Source organism: Bombus vancouverensis, chromosome 1 (assembly GCF_051014615.1).
Source record: "Bombus vancouverensis nearcticus chromosome 1, iyBomVanc1_principal, whole genome shotgun sequence".
Lineage (NCBI taxonomy): Eukaryota > Metazoa > Arthropoda > Insecta > Hymenoptera > Apidae > Bombus > Bombus vancouverensis.
The window spans coordinates 1,989,013-2,006,484 of record NC_134911.1 but is presented as its reverse complement, the minus strand read 5'-3'; the positions used below and the strand labels follow the sequence as shown (position 1 = coordinate 2,006,484).

At 32.4% G+C, this 17,472-nt stretch overlaps 2 protein-coding genes across 3 annotated transcripts in view; both read right to left on the bottom strand.

The window, feature by feature from the left end:
- LOC117162475 (uncharacterized) overlaps positions 1 to 17,472 on the bottom strand; it is a 417,893-nt gene that overhangs the window by 142,810 nt on the left and 257,611 nt on the right. The gene's annotated exons all lie outside the window — the stretch shown is intronic.
- Positions 1 to 17,472, bottom strand: part of Cad96Ca (tyrosine kinase receptor Cad96Ca) — a 75,851-nt gene that overhangs the window by 12,459 nt on the left and 45,920 nt on the right. For both annotated transcript variants that reach the window (XM_076617656.1, XM_033341360.2), the window contains exons 2-3: positions 4,384 to 4,634; positions 2,245 to 2,360 (exon numbers count right to left, since the gene is read on the bottom strand). In XM_076617656.1, coding sequence (XP_076473771.1) covers positions 2,245 to 2,360; positions 4,384 to 4,634 — 367 coding nt within the window. The remainder of the gene's footprint in view (positions 1 to 2,244; positions 2,361 to 4,383; positions 4,635 to 17,472) is intronic.

Here is a 17,472-nt window from a genome sequence, read left to right as displayed (position 1 = left end):
CAATTCCTTTAACCCAGGAAATTATAACGCAGGAACTCTGCACAATTTGAAATATTTTAAGATATTATGTTCTACTATAATTTTTGTTTCCACTTATAATACGTTGTTACAAATTTAAAGAATGATTTTCTTTAATTTACAGCTGTGATTTTAAAGAAGAACAACGAATTTAAATTCATACGATATATACAGGGTGGTTGGTAACTGGTGGTACAAGCGGAAAGGGGGTGGTTCTACGCGAAAAAAGAAGTCAAAAATATAGAATAACAATTTTTCGTTCGAGGCTTTGATTTCGAGAAAATCGACTTTGAATTTTCGCTCGGTACGCGTGCACTTTATCACGTCTTGTTATAACGGATTTCACTTGTAGATCGTTGTCTCGATGGAAAAATTAAAAAAAAAATTTTATTCTATATTTTCGATTTCTTTTTTCGCGTAGAATCACCCCCTTTCCGCTTGTACCACCAGTTATCAACCACCCTGTATATGTAAGAGTTAGGTACTGATGTTGATTACTAGAACCTATAGCCTGTGTGAAAATTTCATACTTTAAATTACGAGTATAATTTACGAAATAAAGACAATTGTATTTTATAATCTTAACCATTCTCATTTTTCATCATACACAAATACGTTTAGCAACATCAATAAATGTTTTTCTATCTTTGTAACTTGCTATCTAACAGTAGACATCTATAAAATTTTATGTATTTCCGACTTGCTATGTTATATAATTATTCATTTCAATAAATTATTGAAATTTTGTACACTTAGAAATCGATATTTTCTAATAACTGGTCATAGCTTTCTCGTCAAATTATTCAAAGTAGACTTAGTTACATAGCTATAAATTTTCATTAGAATTCTATATTCTCAAGCCGGTATGTTCAATATTACAGTACAACATAAAAAGCAAACGCATTACTGGCATCATCGAATAGTGTTAGTCAGAATAAGACGACAAACATCTAGTACGAGAATAGGCTCCCGTAACTGCCAATATAAATATCTTAAAACTCCTCCAAAGAACTGTGAGAAAACTTTAGAAAATCGTCATGAACGTTTCATAAGAAATATATTATCCTCAGTATTAATAAAAATGCAATTCTGTTCATAAAGGATAAAATTATGTAGCAATTAAAGATAATTGCAACTTTGTTTGGACACCATATCTAGCTATTTCTGAGAAGAAGTAGACAGGCCAAGAAAAAGAAGCGATTACTGTTTCATTAACACCGAATTCTACGACAAATTCCATTAACTGGCTTCGAATACATTACAAAAATAACGTGATGTTTTCTCGAATAATGAATGTAAAGATTCTGTAATACTGCATACGATACAAATTAATGAAGGATTTCTCAACGGAAATATAATTACTGCTAATATTCAACCCAGTACAAATAGCGTAACATAAATTCAAAATAGGTTTACACTCTAAAATTGATCTTTCAATTTGTAATGTGTGTACTTGACAAATAATCGTGATGGATCTACAGCGGCAACAATATAAATAGGAACATTTTATTTTCGTAACTCATGTAAAATTCTCAGTTAATCTGTTTTAGGTTTGAAGGATGTCTGGATCAGTGGCTGAAAATATATGAAAAAATGATATACAGAACGATCGAAACTATGAAAATCATAAAAATATTTCCTTTTTAAAGTGAATGCATTTGAAGGTTTATATTACTGCCAGGTATCGCTTTTCTTTAAAAATATTTCTGGATATTGCCCAAAATATCGACAGAGATGATCGTTATATGAATTCTTTGCAAAAAAAGACGCTGAAAATGGCCTAAAAATAGAAATCTTAAAGTAGAATAACCGTTTGAACTGCTGCAAATATATCGAGATTCAATCTACATTCAAAATTAACGAGAACAAAAATCTCAACGATCATAAACAAATATTAAAAATATTCTCCTTTCTGAGAGACTCAAAATTCTAAAACAAAATCTAACTCCCTACAACATACTCGTCCCAAAGTATCGTCAATAATAATAAATTTTGTGTAATTCATGCAACTTTGAAGATTATTTTTAAAGAAGAAAAAAAAAAAAGAAAAATTCCAAGAATAAAAAATCAAACAGCAAAGTTTTCAAACGATAGAAGGATTCGTTTGTTATATCACTTCTGCGGATAGAAGCGACGTTCTGAGTGAGTGATCGTGAGTGACATCGAAGATCGGAATCGGTTCATCAATCGATGCGCAAACAATTTTGTCCTCGACGAAGAACCTACCTGGTCCAGTCGGGTTCCTTGGGACCCGAAGTGTTCTTGATAGTGACGTAGACTTCGGTCTTTGTCGTGAGCTGACCGTCGGAGACGGTCACGTAAAGGAACAGGTTCTGCCCTCCCTGGAAAGAAGAAACAAGAAACGTCGTTCAATCCCTCAATGTCGACCATACGCAGCTTGTGTTACGTTCTCATCGTCTCGGACAGGAAAAAAAGCTGACCGTGCGTACTTTGCCCTCGTCTAACGACGAGATCTTGACCACTTAAATGCACCACCATGACATTGCGTGGTACCATACCATGACTTCTGATTAGGCGATGATTATAAAAAATACGATCACAATAAAACTTTATTCATCTAAACTTCATTTATAGAAACAAAATTTTAGTATCTAGTCATCTGAACTTCTGTCAATTGAATTCATTTATCTGAACGCCAACTCCTATTATTATCCTATTATTTATTATTCTATTTTATTCGACGATTTTATTTTTTATTTATTTTATTATTTTTATTTTATTTTATCCACATAAAGAAATAAGTCGGAAATGTAGACATTTTTTCATAGAACACTTTGTTTTTTAAAAAATTCTATTTGAAAGTTTATCAAGCACGCATGTATCAGATACATGTAATCTTAACTAAACATGTGCAACCTCTAATTTCTTTATAATAAAGCCTTAAACGAAAAAATTGTTTTCTATTTTCACGCGTAAAATAACTTGCTGCTGTTTACTTACGCGACTCAATCGATAATTAGCCGTGGTGATAAATATTGAATAAATTTCCAAATTTAGATTTGTTGGAAAACATTGTATTCGACTTATTTTTGTGCGTAGAACCCCTTGCCGATTTTGTCATAATTTTTAGGACACTCTGTATGAACGAAAAATCACTAGTAAAGAGGAAAATCAATGAGCACCTATTAGATAAACTCTAGTTGCATTAGGAAAATTGATTAATAAAGAATATAAATTTATAAAATAGACAAAAATAGTAATGTAATAAAAATACAAAAATATAAACATGATAGTCAAATAAATTATTGATTTGTATAATTAGTCTCTGTTTTATCTCTCTTCCTCTGCTTAACACCACATAGATCTTAAAAAAGGTTAGTGATTTCAAACTTTTTATTGGAAATTAAATATTGTATTTATTATTATATATCTTTTTAATTTTAGTCTGGCATCTGTGTAGTTTGTTTCATAGCTAGCTGTAAATATTTCAAAAATAATACCGGTGGATATTTCTTATTCATTTTTTGAAGTTACGCTGAAGTTAAGTTCTTTATAACTTTTAGACGATTTTCAATTTCAAGAAATAAAAAGATGTCGCGACAGCTGAAATCTGGGGAATAAGATTAGGGCATCACTACGATTTTTTTTGTAGTTAAAAGTCTATTGATTTTTAGGAATTATGCTGTTTAAAATATATATGATTTAAATACAATACAATATACTTTTGGATTTTTCCTGGTTAAATATTCTTATTGACGTAAAATAAATTTTATCCGTGTATACTGGCTATAATACATATATTACTAAGGACTCACGAAACATTAATTTTTCATCATTTGAGACTTTCTTTCATTTAATTCCAAATTTCCAAAAATTTGCAAAAAATCACCAAACACGGAATATATTAATTTTTTATTATCCAAACAGGTATAAAATTTGTTACAGAAACGGTACGTGCCAACATCTTCTACTTTTATATTTAAGCATTAATTAGATTATTTTTATCAATCAAATAGATTAATTAAATATTATTTGAAAAAATATTAAGAAATATTAATATTGTTTCATTCGTTATATTTCACCGACATTCAAAGCCGGTTAAGTCAGTTAAAGTCGAAAGCAAAAAGCGTTTTACAAACAAAATTACATTTTATCTACAAAATTACTGTATTTGTTATTCACGGGCAATGTTATTCTTTGCCGAATTAAATTGCCAAATTTTCAATGACAACAAGAAAACACTATTTACGAATAATGATGTAAAATTTTATCCAATAATTAAACAATATTTACTTAGGATGAAATGGGCTGTTCATATATAAGAAAGCAGAGTAAAAGGGCCTAAAAAAGGTAGTGTGTTTACAAACACGGAAATGATTAAGATGGATTAAAAGTGACACTCACTTTGCCTTTGAGCGTTTCATTAACGTAGATAATGCCGGTGCTATTGTCGATGAAGAAAGGAAGCGGCGGTTGCGGACTGTCATTTCCGTTGTAGTTGTGTCCAAGAGGTTCCAAGCCATAAGTTAGCTGATCTTGTTCGTTGTCTTCCGCACGGGCTCTAGTCACCACACTTCCTACAGGTTCTGTATCCAGAAGCACCAAATTTCGATCTATCCACATTACAGGAGGTGTGTTGTCGCTGAACTGACTTTCTACAATGCAAATTACCATAATTGCAAGGTGAGTGTTGTTCGTTTCTACCTATCGAACAATATCAGGATGGAATTGCATTAACACGTTTGAAACAGATAATATAGCATATTTGTATGTATGTCATACGATATCTCGCCGATGACATGCGATAACACATGTACCTCATGATGAATATTTTTAGTCAATTGTCAAACACCGGTCAGAAGAACAATGGTTGTAAAGATAAGATAGGTTTATGTTTCGAAGAGACTTTCAAGAACTATTATAAAGATTATTTATGATCTATATTACTTTAAACAATTTTTTTTATTTTGCTATATGTATAAATATATCTTTATATTATAGTAAAATTTGTATATCGTGTGTGTTTGTTTGTTCTGACTTACAAGTGTAAATAATGTTTATACCTATTACATACATTTTATATAATTTTCTCATTTTTGAAATAATTAAATTAATAAAATAATAACCTTTTGGGTGTTTATCTTTTAGAAATTTTCACTAAAACGTTATGTTACTCATACTACCTATATATAGTATGTCACATAGTCATCCGATATCAAAATTATTACGAACGCCGTGTATGTCATGATGTATTTTTAAATAAAAATTGTCTAAAATGTGTTTTTTTTTATTCCTACATTGATTAGTTTCGCCAATTTTTTACTATACATGCAAAAAAAGTTTTCGGTCATTGTAAAGAATTTAAGATGTTAAGATGGAATCCGTTAAATTAATTAAAGTATTGATTACGTATTTGGTTGATTGAGAAGCTTTGTTGGTACATTTGTGAAAAAGGAATTAATTGCTTGTAAGGGCACAAATTCTTATTTTTCAATGAAGCTCTTTTTTTATGGTTTTATAATAATCATATGAAAGCACTACTAAATGATACGATATGATACGAGAGCGCTATAGTGAACACAATGATGTACAAATACTTTTCTTACATATTCTCTATTTTTAGTATATACGTCGGGTTAACATTAGAATTTAGGGCGCGTAACGATTCTTCGTTTAAATTAGCCATCGTTTTGCGAAGCAGAGATTATATTTGCACGAATATACAAAACTTTTACAAAGTATAATGAATATTGAGTTTAACGAATAATAAGTTTAACGAATAATAAGTTTGACGAATAATAAGTTTGACGAATAATAAGTTTGACGAATAATATGTTTTACGAATAATAAATTTAACGAATAATATGTTTTACAAATAATAAGTTTAACGAATAATAAGATTAACGAATAATATGTTTTACGAATAATAAGTTTAACGAATAAATAGTTTGACGAATAATAAGATTAAGGAATAATATGTTTTACGAATAATAAGTTTAACGAATAAATAGTTTGACGAATAATATGTTTAACGAATAAATAGTTTGACGAATAATAACTTTAACGAATAATAAGTTTGACGAATAATATGTTTTACAAATAATAAGTTTAACGAATAATAAGATTAACGAATAATATGTTTTACGAATAATAAGTTTAACGAATAAATAGTTTGACGAATAATAAGTTTAACGACTAATAAGATTAACGAATAATATGTTTTTACGAATAATAGGTTTAATGAACGCTATTAATAATGTTCTTGGGTTCCAACGAATCCACAGCCAACGGGATAACTCTTTACTACGCGTATAATAATTTACGGCACAAAATACGATTGCTGAGACGCTCGGTATAAACTGCCCGATGTGTCACTCTCCAAGGCGATCGCACGAATAGTAAACTGATGGAAATCTTCCTCGCTGTATGATTGCATTTGTTTGTTATACAGGGTGGTTGGTAATTGGTGGTACAAGCGGAAAGGAGGTGATTCTACGCGAAAAAAGAAGTCGAAAATATAGAATAAAATTTTTTTCTAATTTTTTTTTTTAATTTTTCCATCGAGACAACGATCTACAGTGAGAACCGTTGTAACGAGGCGTGATAAAGTGCACGCGTACCGAACGAGGATTCAAAGTCGATTTTCTCGAAAACAAAGCCTCAAACGAAAAATTTTTATTTTATATTTTCGACTTCTTTTTTCGTGTAGAATCACCCCCTTTCCGCTTGTACCACCAGTTACCAACCACCCTGTATATATCGTATGAATTTAAATTCGTTGTTCTTTTTTAAAATCACAGCTGTAAATTAAAGAAAATCATTCTTTAAATTTGTAACAACGTATTATAAGTAGAAATAAAAACTATAGTAGAACATAATATCTTAAAATATCAAGATGCGGTATTTCACTTACTAGTAATACATAAAGTGATATTAGTTAGGTTGTTAATTTATTTTTATGTTTGATCATTGATTATTGATTGAATGTAGTTATTAAAATCAAAATAAAACTGCATTAAGGTAGACTTCGTTGAATGAAATATTGATTACGTGTTAGATTGGTTGGAAAATTTAATGGTTAAGTTGTTGATTATTAAAGATAATTATATTTGATGTATATGAATTTGATTAATTTATATTGTACAAATTTTTATAATATGATTACCTGAAAATAGGTTAACTTCAAAGTTAAAAGAGTTGAAAGTAGAAAACAAATGTATGTACACGGCGACAAAAATGACTTGTCACCAGCATCGTAACGTTATTCTCCAGATGGGTGAAGATCTACGGAAAAAAGTAACCGCGAAGGATATAGCCGAATAAGCATGATAAAATTGTCTCCAAAGCAATTTGATCTGGGTGCATATCATTCAATAGACCTCTCGAAGAAAACGCTTTCCGGAAAGTGTCAAGCTGCTATCCTTACAGTAACGGTAGTTATAGGGCAAAACACAATTTACAGTTTAAAGTCCATTTCTTTTGCTCTACTTAATGAAAAATTATTAAAAAAGTCAGAGGTGTTGTACATAGTGGCGTACATGTCTATAAATGTTTCCAAAATTTGTAGTTGAAAAATCGATTTTCTAGAGGTTCGGAAAATTGTATTTCTCTATATTATTGCCTTAGTTTTTGCTGTGACTATATTAATGTCTTTATAGTTTTAGTAGCTTAGATTATTAAATTATTCTCTTCAGATTTCTTAGAGAAGTGCATCAGAGTCAAAAACTCGTAAACCGATTTTTCCTAATTTTCCGTACACAACAGAGTGACATATTCTCATAGTCGAGATACTTTATATATTAAACAGCCATTATACTTTACACAGTGTTTGCTACACTAGTTTATGCACAGTGTATACACATGTACACAGTTCCAAATACTTTCGAATGTATTAAATGATATAAAATTTTAACCATTTTTCTAATATCGACAAAAGCGTTCAATGTGCATTTATACATATCAGATATATGATATGTATCTTTTATTTTCGTAACTCTTATAGCGGTTTGGATGCACAATCCATTTCCCATCCAGAGGAATTTTTTATGTATGTACATCTTTCCTTCGAACTCGATTAGTTCGTACAGAACGAAATGGCTTTCCACTTGAGCTCTAATTAACTTCAGATTTACTGAACGATAATGAGAGAGAGCCGCGGGTGGCTTGAGAGATCGACCTTGATATGCATTCCTTCCTGGATTTCGAGTCCATATTGTCAAGTAGAGTGTAACCTTTCATTTTGCTGCAAGAGCCTGAAGTCTCGAGATTTTTCGTGCTTTTTCAACAGATATAACGATTCTAGTGATTGAAATATTCTCTCGAATTATCAGCTATAATACTCGTATTTTATGACAACTGACCTTTTTAAAGGTTTTATGCTGTTATATCGCAGTAGGTACTTTTTTAAAATAAATTGCTAGCAAAAGCTAATTGGCGAATGTTGTTTTCAAAAGCTACTCACGTTTTACCTTCGTTCTCTCTTTCTTCCTTTTCTTCTTTTTTCGTGATTGGTACCTTTCACTTTGTTTCACGCGTTTACAGAACATTCAGTGCAATTGCATGTACTGATTTCAAATATTTACACTTATAAATATTAAACAAATATTTTTAAATATTTATTATTTATTTATTTTCATTTATTTATATACTATTATATATTATTATTATTATGTTATTATTTCTATTATTACATATATTATTTATATATCATTACTTTACATATTAGGTTGTCCGGAAAGTGTCTTTCTTTCGCAAACGTTTTTTTTACAACAATACACCTTCATACAAACGTGAAACCAAGTCTGTGAATTGTCGCGGTGTTTATCTCAACAGAACAAAATGGATCGTACGTAATTCGACAAAAACGAAAGAAACTTTCCGGGCAACTTAATACTATTATTTATTTCCATTTTTAAAATTATTCAAAATGAGAATAATTTACATTCGTGTTTACATGTATTTAAATATATAAGTAAGAACATTCATAATTATAGTTTTCATAATAAACCATTCAATTCACTGTTGTGATAACATTCTTTATCTCTTTTATTTCTTTTTGTAAATACAATCTATTTCTTATTATCTGTATGTATTTTATTGTTATAGCATTTCTTCATCTCAACTTTAGTATCAAAGTTTTCTAGGAAATAAAGAACATCTTTGTAAAAAAATCAAAAACAAATTCCTCAAATTTGACATGATAATTTATATCAGAAAAACATAGTATGGAAAATTATGTTTGTATGAATAGAAGGAAAAGCTAAGATTTGTATGTTTCACTGCAAAATAAAAATATTTATTTCAGAATGTGTTCAGAATGTGCATCGTTAACCTCAATTTTGGAGGTGGCAAATGTATGATTTCTCTATATTTTTAAATACTTCTGTAGTAATTGATGTACATCTGTGTATGTTTTCTGGTGTTGTGAGTGTATCATTATAGATTTTATTTTTTTAAGTATCAAGTAGCATAAGTCCGACAATTGCGCTGGCCAACAAATTCTTGCACACATCATATTCAACGATCGGCTAACATTTTGTTTATAAACATCAAGGACAATTATACGATGCATTGTTCCAATGAAATTGAGATTTCAACAAATCTTTCATGATTTCAGGATTTTCAAACATTTCATGATTTTCTCGTTGAAAGTCACGCGAAGGTCAACATATTGCACATCGTCCAATTTGTTTTTTTTATGAGTTATAAGACTATTGTAATGAAAATATGTAGTCTCATTTAGTAACCTTGGTAGGTAGTAACCTTGAAAAAAATTTTTTTGCCTATCACTTTTGTCCCTTCGAATCGAATATTCTCTTCCTCTGATATCTCTTCCCATCGTAAAAAATAAGTGAGATATTTGAGATGGTCAAGATAAATGAAATAACCTGTATATAGAAAAATTTCTAATAATAAATTACATAAAAACAGTTGCTCTACTCTTTGTTGCAAATGAATGAGAGTGAAATCAGATATGTAAACGAATCTCATTTTGCAGCTGAGAGGTAAAATTAATAAACTATGATATAATTAAACAGAAAAAAATAAAAACTGTCGCTTATTTATAAATTAAGTATATAGATTCAGTTACATATATTTTGAAATTGTAATACCATAAGTTGCAAGATTATTGCTTGCATCAATTAAAGAATTATGTGACAAATATACATAAATATAGTGGTTCTTATTTAGAAAGAAATTACATAATACTCGTAATATGTTTCTTAATTACGAGACATTTTTTCCTAAATAGGATATTATAAAAGATTTGTTGCCAAAAAATATTACAGACTTCGAAAAGCGCTAAAAAGTATGAAATAATTTTTATTTCATTTGTATTTTATCTACGCACATATGCAACAACGGTTAGACTACGCATTTAGTTACAAAACAGCATACTAAATAAATTGAAACTACACATTTATATATATATGTCGGAGATGTAGGGACATCGGGCCTTTCTTTTGGAATTTTGGGAAGATCCCCGATACTTTGGACTAAACTATTTATTGTAGCTGTAATTAAATAATAGAACTTAGAAGTAGTAGTTGTGATACGATCTGATTATGTTTGCCCGAGATTTGCGACAGTGGGCTTGGGGTCAAGGTGACACAACTGGTCGCCGAACGTAGCCACGGTCACGGGATGAACGTTTTTATTTAACAGTAGAAGTACCAATATTGAGGGACACACGCTGTATTAACAAACAAGCCCCGGGCAGGGGCAATGTCGACTCTACGCGAGTCTGCCTAGTAACGGCGCCTGAAATTTTGTCGATAACCCTGGTCAATATGCAACTGACAAATGTGATCGTATCAGTCTTTTATTCTTGTGATCACCTTGGAGAGTTTACACACATCGTCTTATCAGTCAGTCAGAAAGATACCGAGCGTCACAGCTAACGTCACTTTGTGTTTCAAAATATATTCTATTGAAGAAAGAGTTTTCCCCGTTGACTGTGGATTCGTTGTTGAATCTAAGTACATTGTCTTTACATTGAGAATGTCTAATTACCACGATTAATTATTAAACCCTGTTAAACCAACACTTGTACATACAATTGTAAATATAATCTCCATTGAACAACTACGATGGCTTGTCCTAATGAAGATACGCAACGCGCCCCAAAGACTAACGCTAACCCAGCATACCCGACATGTATATTATTCAAATTTCAACAAATGTACTTTAATTGCTTAACCCCTTAACCTACGATTTACGTTTGAGAATGCCCGTAATATTTACGTTTGACCCGATCATCGTACTACGGGCTATGCCCGTAGTTGTAGGTTAAGGAGTTAAATTATTATTATTATAATAAATAAATAATATTATTATAATACAAAATCATCAAGAACGTGTTTTAATAGTGGCCAAATTGAGAAACGTGGTTTGTATCCGTACGGATACAAATTACGCTCAATGTATTAATAGTGTACAGGATAATGCTATTACACATACAATAAGCTTGTTACTATTAATTTGAGATGCAATCATTACAATTACTAATGTTATACAATTAGAAATGGAATTGGACCATATATTAATAATATTTTTAATTTTTCGCCGCCTCTCGAGAAGGTTGCAATATAGTTAGTATGCTGTTTAGTAACTAAATGAGCAATCTAACCGTTGTTGCATATGCGCGTAGATAAAATACAAATAAAAGTAGAAATTATTTCATACGCTTTAGCGCTTTTCAAAGTCAGTAATATTTTTTTGGCAAAAAATCTTTTATTTCACATTTTCTAATAAAGCGATCAATATTACAGGACCAACGTAATATCGTTTTCATCGTCATTAGTAAGACGATAATTTATTTCTATCTATTTATTATTTATTCCAATTTTTAGTTCTCATTAATGAATAAATAATTGTATGGATTGCCCAGCCCCGTATACGAATAAGCAGTAAACCTATACTCTGCCATTAATATTATACCTTGAACAGTGATAGAGAAGAATATTTCTATAACTTATTAGTAACTTATCATATATCATATCGCAACGAAAGTAGAGTTACGCTCAAAAACGAATCCGGAGAACAATGTTTTCTGCGACGAAAACACGAGTTGAAGTCTATATTGAGAATCATCTCGATATCAGCTCAGCAACTGCAGAACGCTCACTGAGCACACATAAATGAAATTGGTAAAGAACAAATTCCTTGCAATAACGCTAGTTAACGATGAGCAAATTGGAGAAATTTTGCAAATGGGATCGATTGATCGACTTGTAAAGGAAATTCGAGGATTTGGAAATACAAATAATTGACTATATTTCACACACAACAGCTATACATCTATATTACACTCTGAAGAACGTCTTGCACGCACGCTTGTCGCCAACCGATTATCCAGAATTTTCTAACGGCAGTCTTTTGTCTCAACTAAGACCTGGACGCCCTCTGACCCTTACACACACACTCTCATGTACAGTGTAAATGTATCACTTCCCTAACACGACTACCTAGAAGATGTAAATGGTTTCATTCTGAGAACTCAAACGAATCCTGAGTAATTAATGAACATAAAGATTGCATTTCTACGACGGTATAAATATAGAAAAATAGCTTATAAATGTAAAAGAATGTTGTAACTAGACAGTGGAAGAACATACACTGTGAAATACAAAAGGAATCATTTTTATTGGTCAAACCATTCCAAAGAAATCGATGAACACACAGGAAATCGATTCACAAAAATATTAGTTTTTGAAAAAAAAAAACATAATTTACAATGATCAAATCGAAAAATTTTTTCTAGTACAACCAACGGGAGAACGCGTCCAACAAGATGCGAGAAGAATCATTCCGATTAGTCATACATACATAAAAAAAAAGAGAAAAATGAAAAAAGTTCTGGAGTCGGTATAGAAATAACGTAATTTTAAGAAGACCTAATCGACTTGTAGCACTTAATTCAAAATAAATTGCTCCGTTGATACCAACTTAATTTGTTTGATTTTTTACAAGGCATATATTTTTTAATGAATTTTATATATATCTCCTTTCATTTATATTAGTATTCGCTTATATTTAAATTAGCTATATTTGTATGATTCTTATCTTATTTTATTGTTAATAATAATTGATAATAATAATTCTATAAAAAATATAACAATGATAAAAATTTAAAATAATTAAGAATGAAAAAAGAAATCTATTAATGTAAAAAGTAATTAAGGAAATTTTACAATTGCTACTTTTTTTGAATTACGACACTTTTCCAAGAGTGTAAAAGCTCAACTTGATTTTAATAAGATCAGTTGCTGAGCTATAAATAATAATCAATTAAAAAATATCTACCATACAGTATGCCTGTTAAGCGTATACGCGCTATTACTTCCCCAAGTGTTAAAAAAGTAAGTAAATTTATATAAAATATATTTTTGGATCTTTAGTAGCAAAAAACATAACTAATCTCACTTATTTGAAATAACATATTTCAATTTCTCTGTAATTTCAAAAAATACGAAAATTGTTAAGAGTAACAAGAAAATGCAGTGATTCATTCTGTCTAACAAGATGATCAAAGCACAACATACAGAACAGTCGCATAACTCGGCATTACTTCACCGAATGTGTGTATAAATTTAAATCAATCCCTCACTCTTTGAACAACATACGATCTATTATCCCGGGTCAGGGCTCTCTCTTGGTTCAGAGCTGTCAATTGAAATCTCGAATCGCAAATAAGAGTAGCAATATACCGATACTCCGTGCAACGGGATCTTATGCTACCGAGAATCCTAGCACGATGAATGATCATTCGTTATATCGTAGCATCATGGTATCTAACGAAGGACGCTCGATCTCTTACACCAAAGGTTTAACAAATAACGTAATTTACGTGTTCGACGTTGTAAAATTAGCAGCAGTTTATTAGGAATTAAAAGAATCGCAACTTTCATTCGATTAAGAGCAGCAGGATGTTTGACTGACAGAACTAAATTACGGATTTCTGTAAATTTGTGGGAAACTTAAAGGTCCATAAATGTATATGCAAATACATATACAGGGTGGTTGTGTCACGACCCGCGCTGCGCACGCGCCGTAACGTAGATTAAAACTACCAATAGCGCGAGTGAGCGTTCCAATTTGAAATTTAAATAAATTTTAACAATTTGTATAGAAAGCAAATTCGAGCCTCACAACCCCCACGGAATAACTCGTCACATGACGACCCCTCCACGGTAGACCTAAGTATAAATAAGCGTAGCGACATAGAAGAGAGAGAAATAATTCCTTAGTTCAGAGTAGTTAATTCCTCAGTTTTGTGTGATTAGTTCCTCAGTTCTTGGTGATTAATTCCTTGGTTCTTGGCGATCAGTTCCCCAATTCTTGGCAAGTAATTTCTTTGTTCATAGCGATTAATTCTCAATTCCTTTAGCTCAAACACTTGTCAAAAGTATTCAAACCCCATTCCCCCAAAGCCGCCGCGGACGTTACCGAATACCTGCACACCCCCTTCCAAATGTCCCCTCCTATCGAACCCTTCTCCTCTGCAGAGACTATAGAAACAATCAGTCGCCTAAACCCCAAGAAAGCAGCAGGACACGACCTAATAAGCAATAAAGCAATCAAGGAACTTCCCACAAAAGGGATAGCACTCATCACATCGATTTTTAATGCTATCCTTCGCCTGGAACACTATCCTAAGGCCTGGAAAATCTCATTGATTACCCTCATCCCTAAACCCGGTAAACCGATATACGAAACCAGCTCCTATCGCCCAATCAGTCTTTTACCTACCCTGTCCAAACTATTCGAGAAGATGCTCACGAACCGACTCCTTCCACTCCTAGAGAACTTGAAAACACTCCCAGATCACCAATTCGGCTTCCGAAAACATCATTCTACAGTAGAGCAAATCCACCGCTTAACTCATACGATCAGCCAAACACTTGAAAAGAAAAAATATTGCTCAGCGGTTTTCCTAGACATCCAACAGGCATTCGACAAAGTATGGCATGAAGGGCTACTATACAAGATTAAAAAGATCCTACCTCACCCCTACTACTCCATCCTAAAATCTTACCTAACCAATAGACAATTCATGGTTAAATGCCTAGACGCCACTTCCGCAACATTCCCAATAGAAGCCGGCATACCCCAAGGTAGTGTCCTCGGACCCCTACTGTACTCCATCTACACTGCCGACCTACCCATATCAAACGATATAACAATAGCGACATTTGCAGACGACACAGCGCTATTAGCTACCCACGCAGACCCGGTAATAGCCTCATCCACTCTCCAGCGAAGTCTCGACTCCATGGAAAAGTGGTTTCACAAATGGGGCTTCAAAGTCAACGAAAAGAAATCCTCACATGTAACCTTCACGCTCCGAAAACAAACCTGCCCCCAGGTCACCATCAACAATGCAACAATCCCTAGCAGGGACACAGTCCGATACCTGGGCATGACCCTGGACAGGAGACTAACGTGGAAGACACACATCTCAGATAAAACGAAGCAACTAAAGGACAAACTAAAAAAACTCTATTGGCTCACGGGCCGACGCTCCTAACTAAACATACAGAATAAAATTACCCTCTACAAGACCGTAATAAAACCTGTCTGGACCTACGGAATCCAACTATGGGGAACAGCAAGTAACTCCAACATCGAAATACTCCAACGCTTTCAATCGAAAACGCTAAGATCCCTAATTGACGCACCTTGGTATGTAACCAATGAAACAATACACCGCGACCTCAAGATACCCACCGTCAAAGAGGAAATAGCAAAATATAGCGACAGATATAGCAAAAGAATCAACAAACACCGAAACCCCCTAATCACTGGACTACTCGATACGACGGACCAGATTCGCAGGCTGAAGAGGCACTACCCGCTAGACCTAAACGTTAGATTCATTTAATTATCCAAATTAAGCACTTGCACTTACTTATAATACTTATAAATTATACCTATCTATAATAAGTATTAACTTATTGTAAATAAACAGCCATGTCACTGCGCCACGCCAGAAAAATTACTGAAAATTCTCAACGCGAGAATTGATTGTAATTTCAACAAATAAATAAAAAAAAAAATTCCTTTAGCTCTTAATTTCTCAGTTCCTTTGCCTTTCAATTCTTTAGTTCCTTAGCTTTTCAGCTCTTAGTTCCTCTAGCTCTTAGTTTTTGCTCTCAGTTCTTAAGTTCTTTAGTCCTTTAGTTCTTTAGCTTTTAGTTCTTTGTTTCATTAGTTCCCAGTTCTTGTCAGTTTTGTTAATCGACGTGTTTGTATTTGTCAATTTGTAAATTATTGAAAATCTATCAAATTAAAATCTTGTAATTAATAAGAGTGAAAACGTATTGCGAACGATTGTAACTTCGAGTATTTGAAATTTCAACGACAATTCTGTCAATATCCAATTAGAATACAAATAAACATTTTTTGTGAAGAATATTTGTCTAATAATATAATAGGATTAAGCGAACATTTATTTTCACCAACTTTGATCCTCTCCGGTGCCAGTACTTCTGCGTGTAGCAGGTTAGCCGAAACGTGGTGTTTAATTGCCAATCGCATTAAACGACAGACAACGCTACAATTTAATCTGAATTCAAAAATTAACGACAACACAACCAAAACGAGCCAAACAAAACGTAACAGTTGGTAACTGGTGGTACAAGCGCAAAGGAGGTGATTCTATGCGAAAAAAGAAGTCGAAAATATAGAATACAAATTTTTTTTAATTTAAAAAAAATTTTTTTTTTCTTTTAATTTTTCCATCGAGACAACGATCTACAGTGAGATCCGTTATAACGAGACGTGATAAAGTGCACGCGTACCGAGCGAAAATTCAAAATCGATTTTCTCGAAACCAAAGCCTCATTTGGAAAAATTTTTATTCTATATTTACCAACCACCCTGTATACAAGATACATCAGCTGAATGTCTTATTTAACGTTGCACAAAAAGATTTTTCATTAAGCATTTTCAGGCACAAATACCTCGTATAGAGAATAAAAGAAACTCTGATTTGTATATAAAAAGCTTCTTGTCACTATTACGCATATATTATTTGCGCGTATGCGTGTGTCTGATATCCATGACACTGTACTTATGACACCGCCGAATTAACTTTGGGCTATTGATCGATTGAGGAAGAGTAGTGGCTGAATACACGATGATGAATCATTGATACCAAGGATTGTACTTCTCGGAACGACGAGAATGTTTCGAATTGTCTGCGACTGCTGAGACGAGATTTACGAATGATTGCTACGAATGATTATACGATACGATACGACTGCTGCGACGCGATGTACGAATGATCGCCACGAATGGTTAACGACACGCTACTGCGCGAATGTTTGTTGATGCTGTTTGCAATTGAAAGACCTGCACGAGATTGTTCACGATTGTTCACTAACTAAAACGATACTTGACTCTATGAATGATTACAGAAATCATTCACAGACGCCGTGACTAATTACTAATTACGAAAGATACACACTGACTGACTGCTGTCCGATGCGT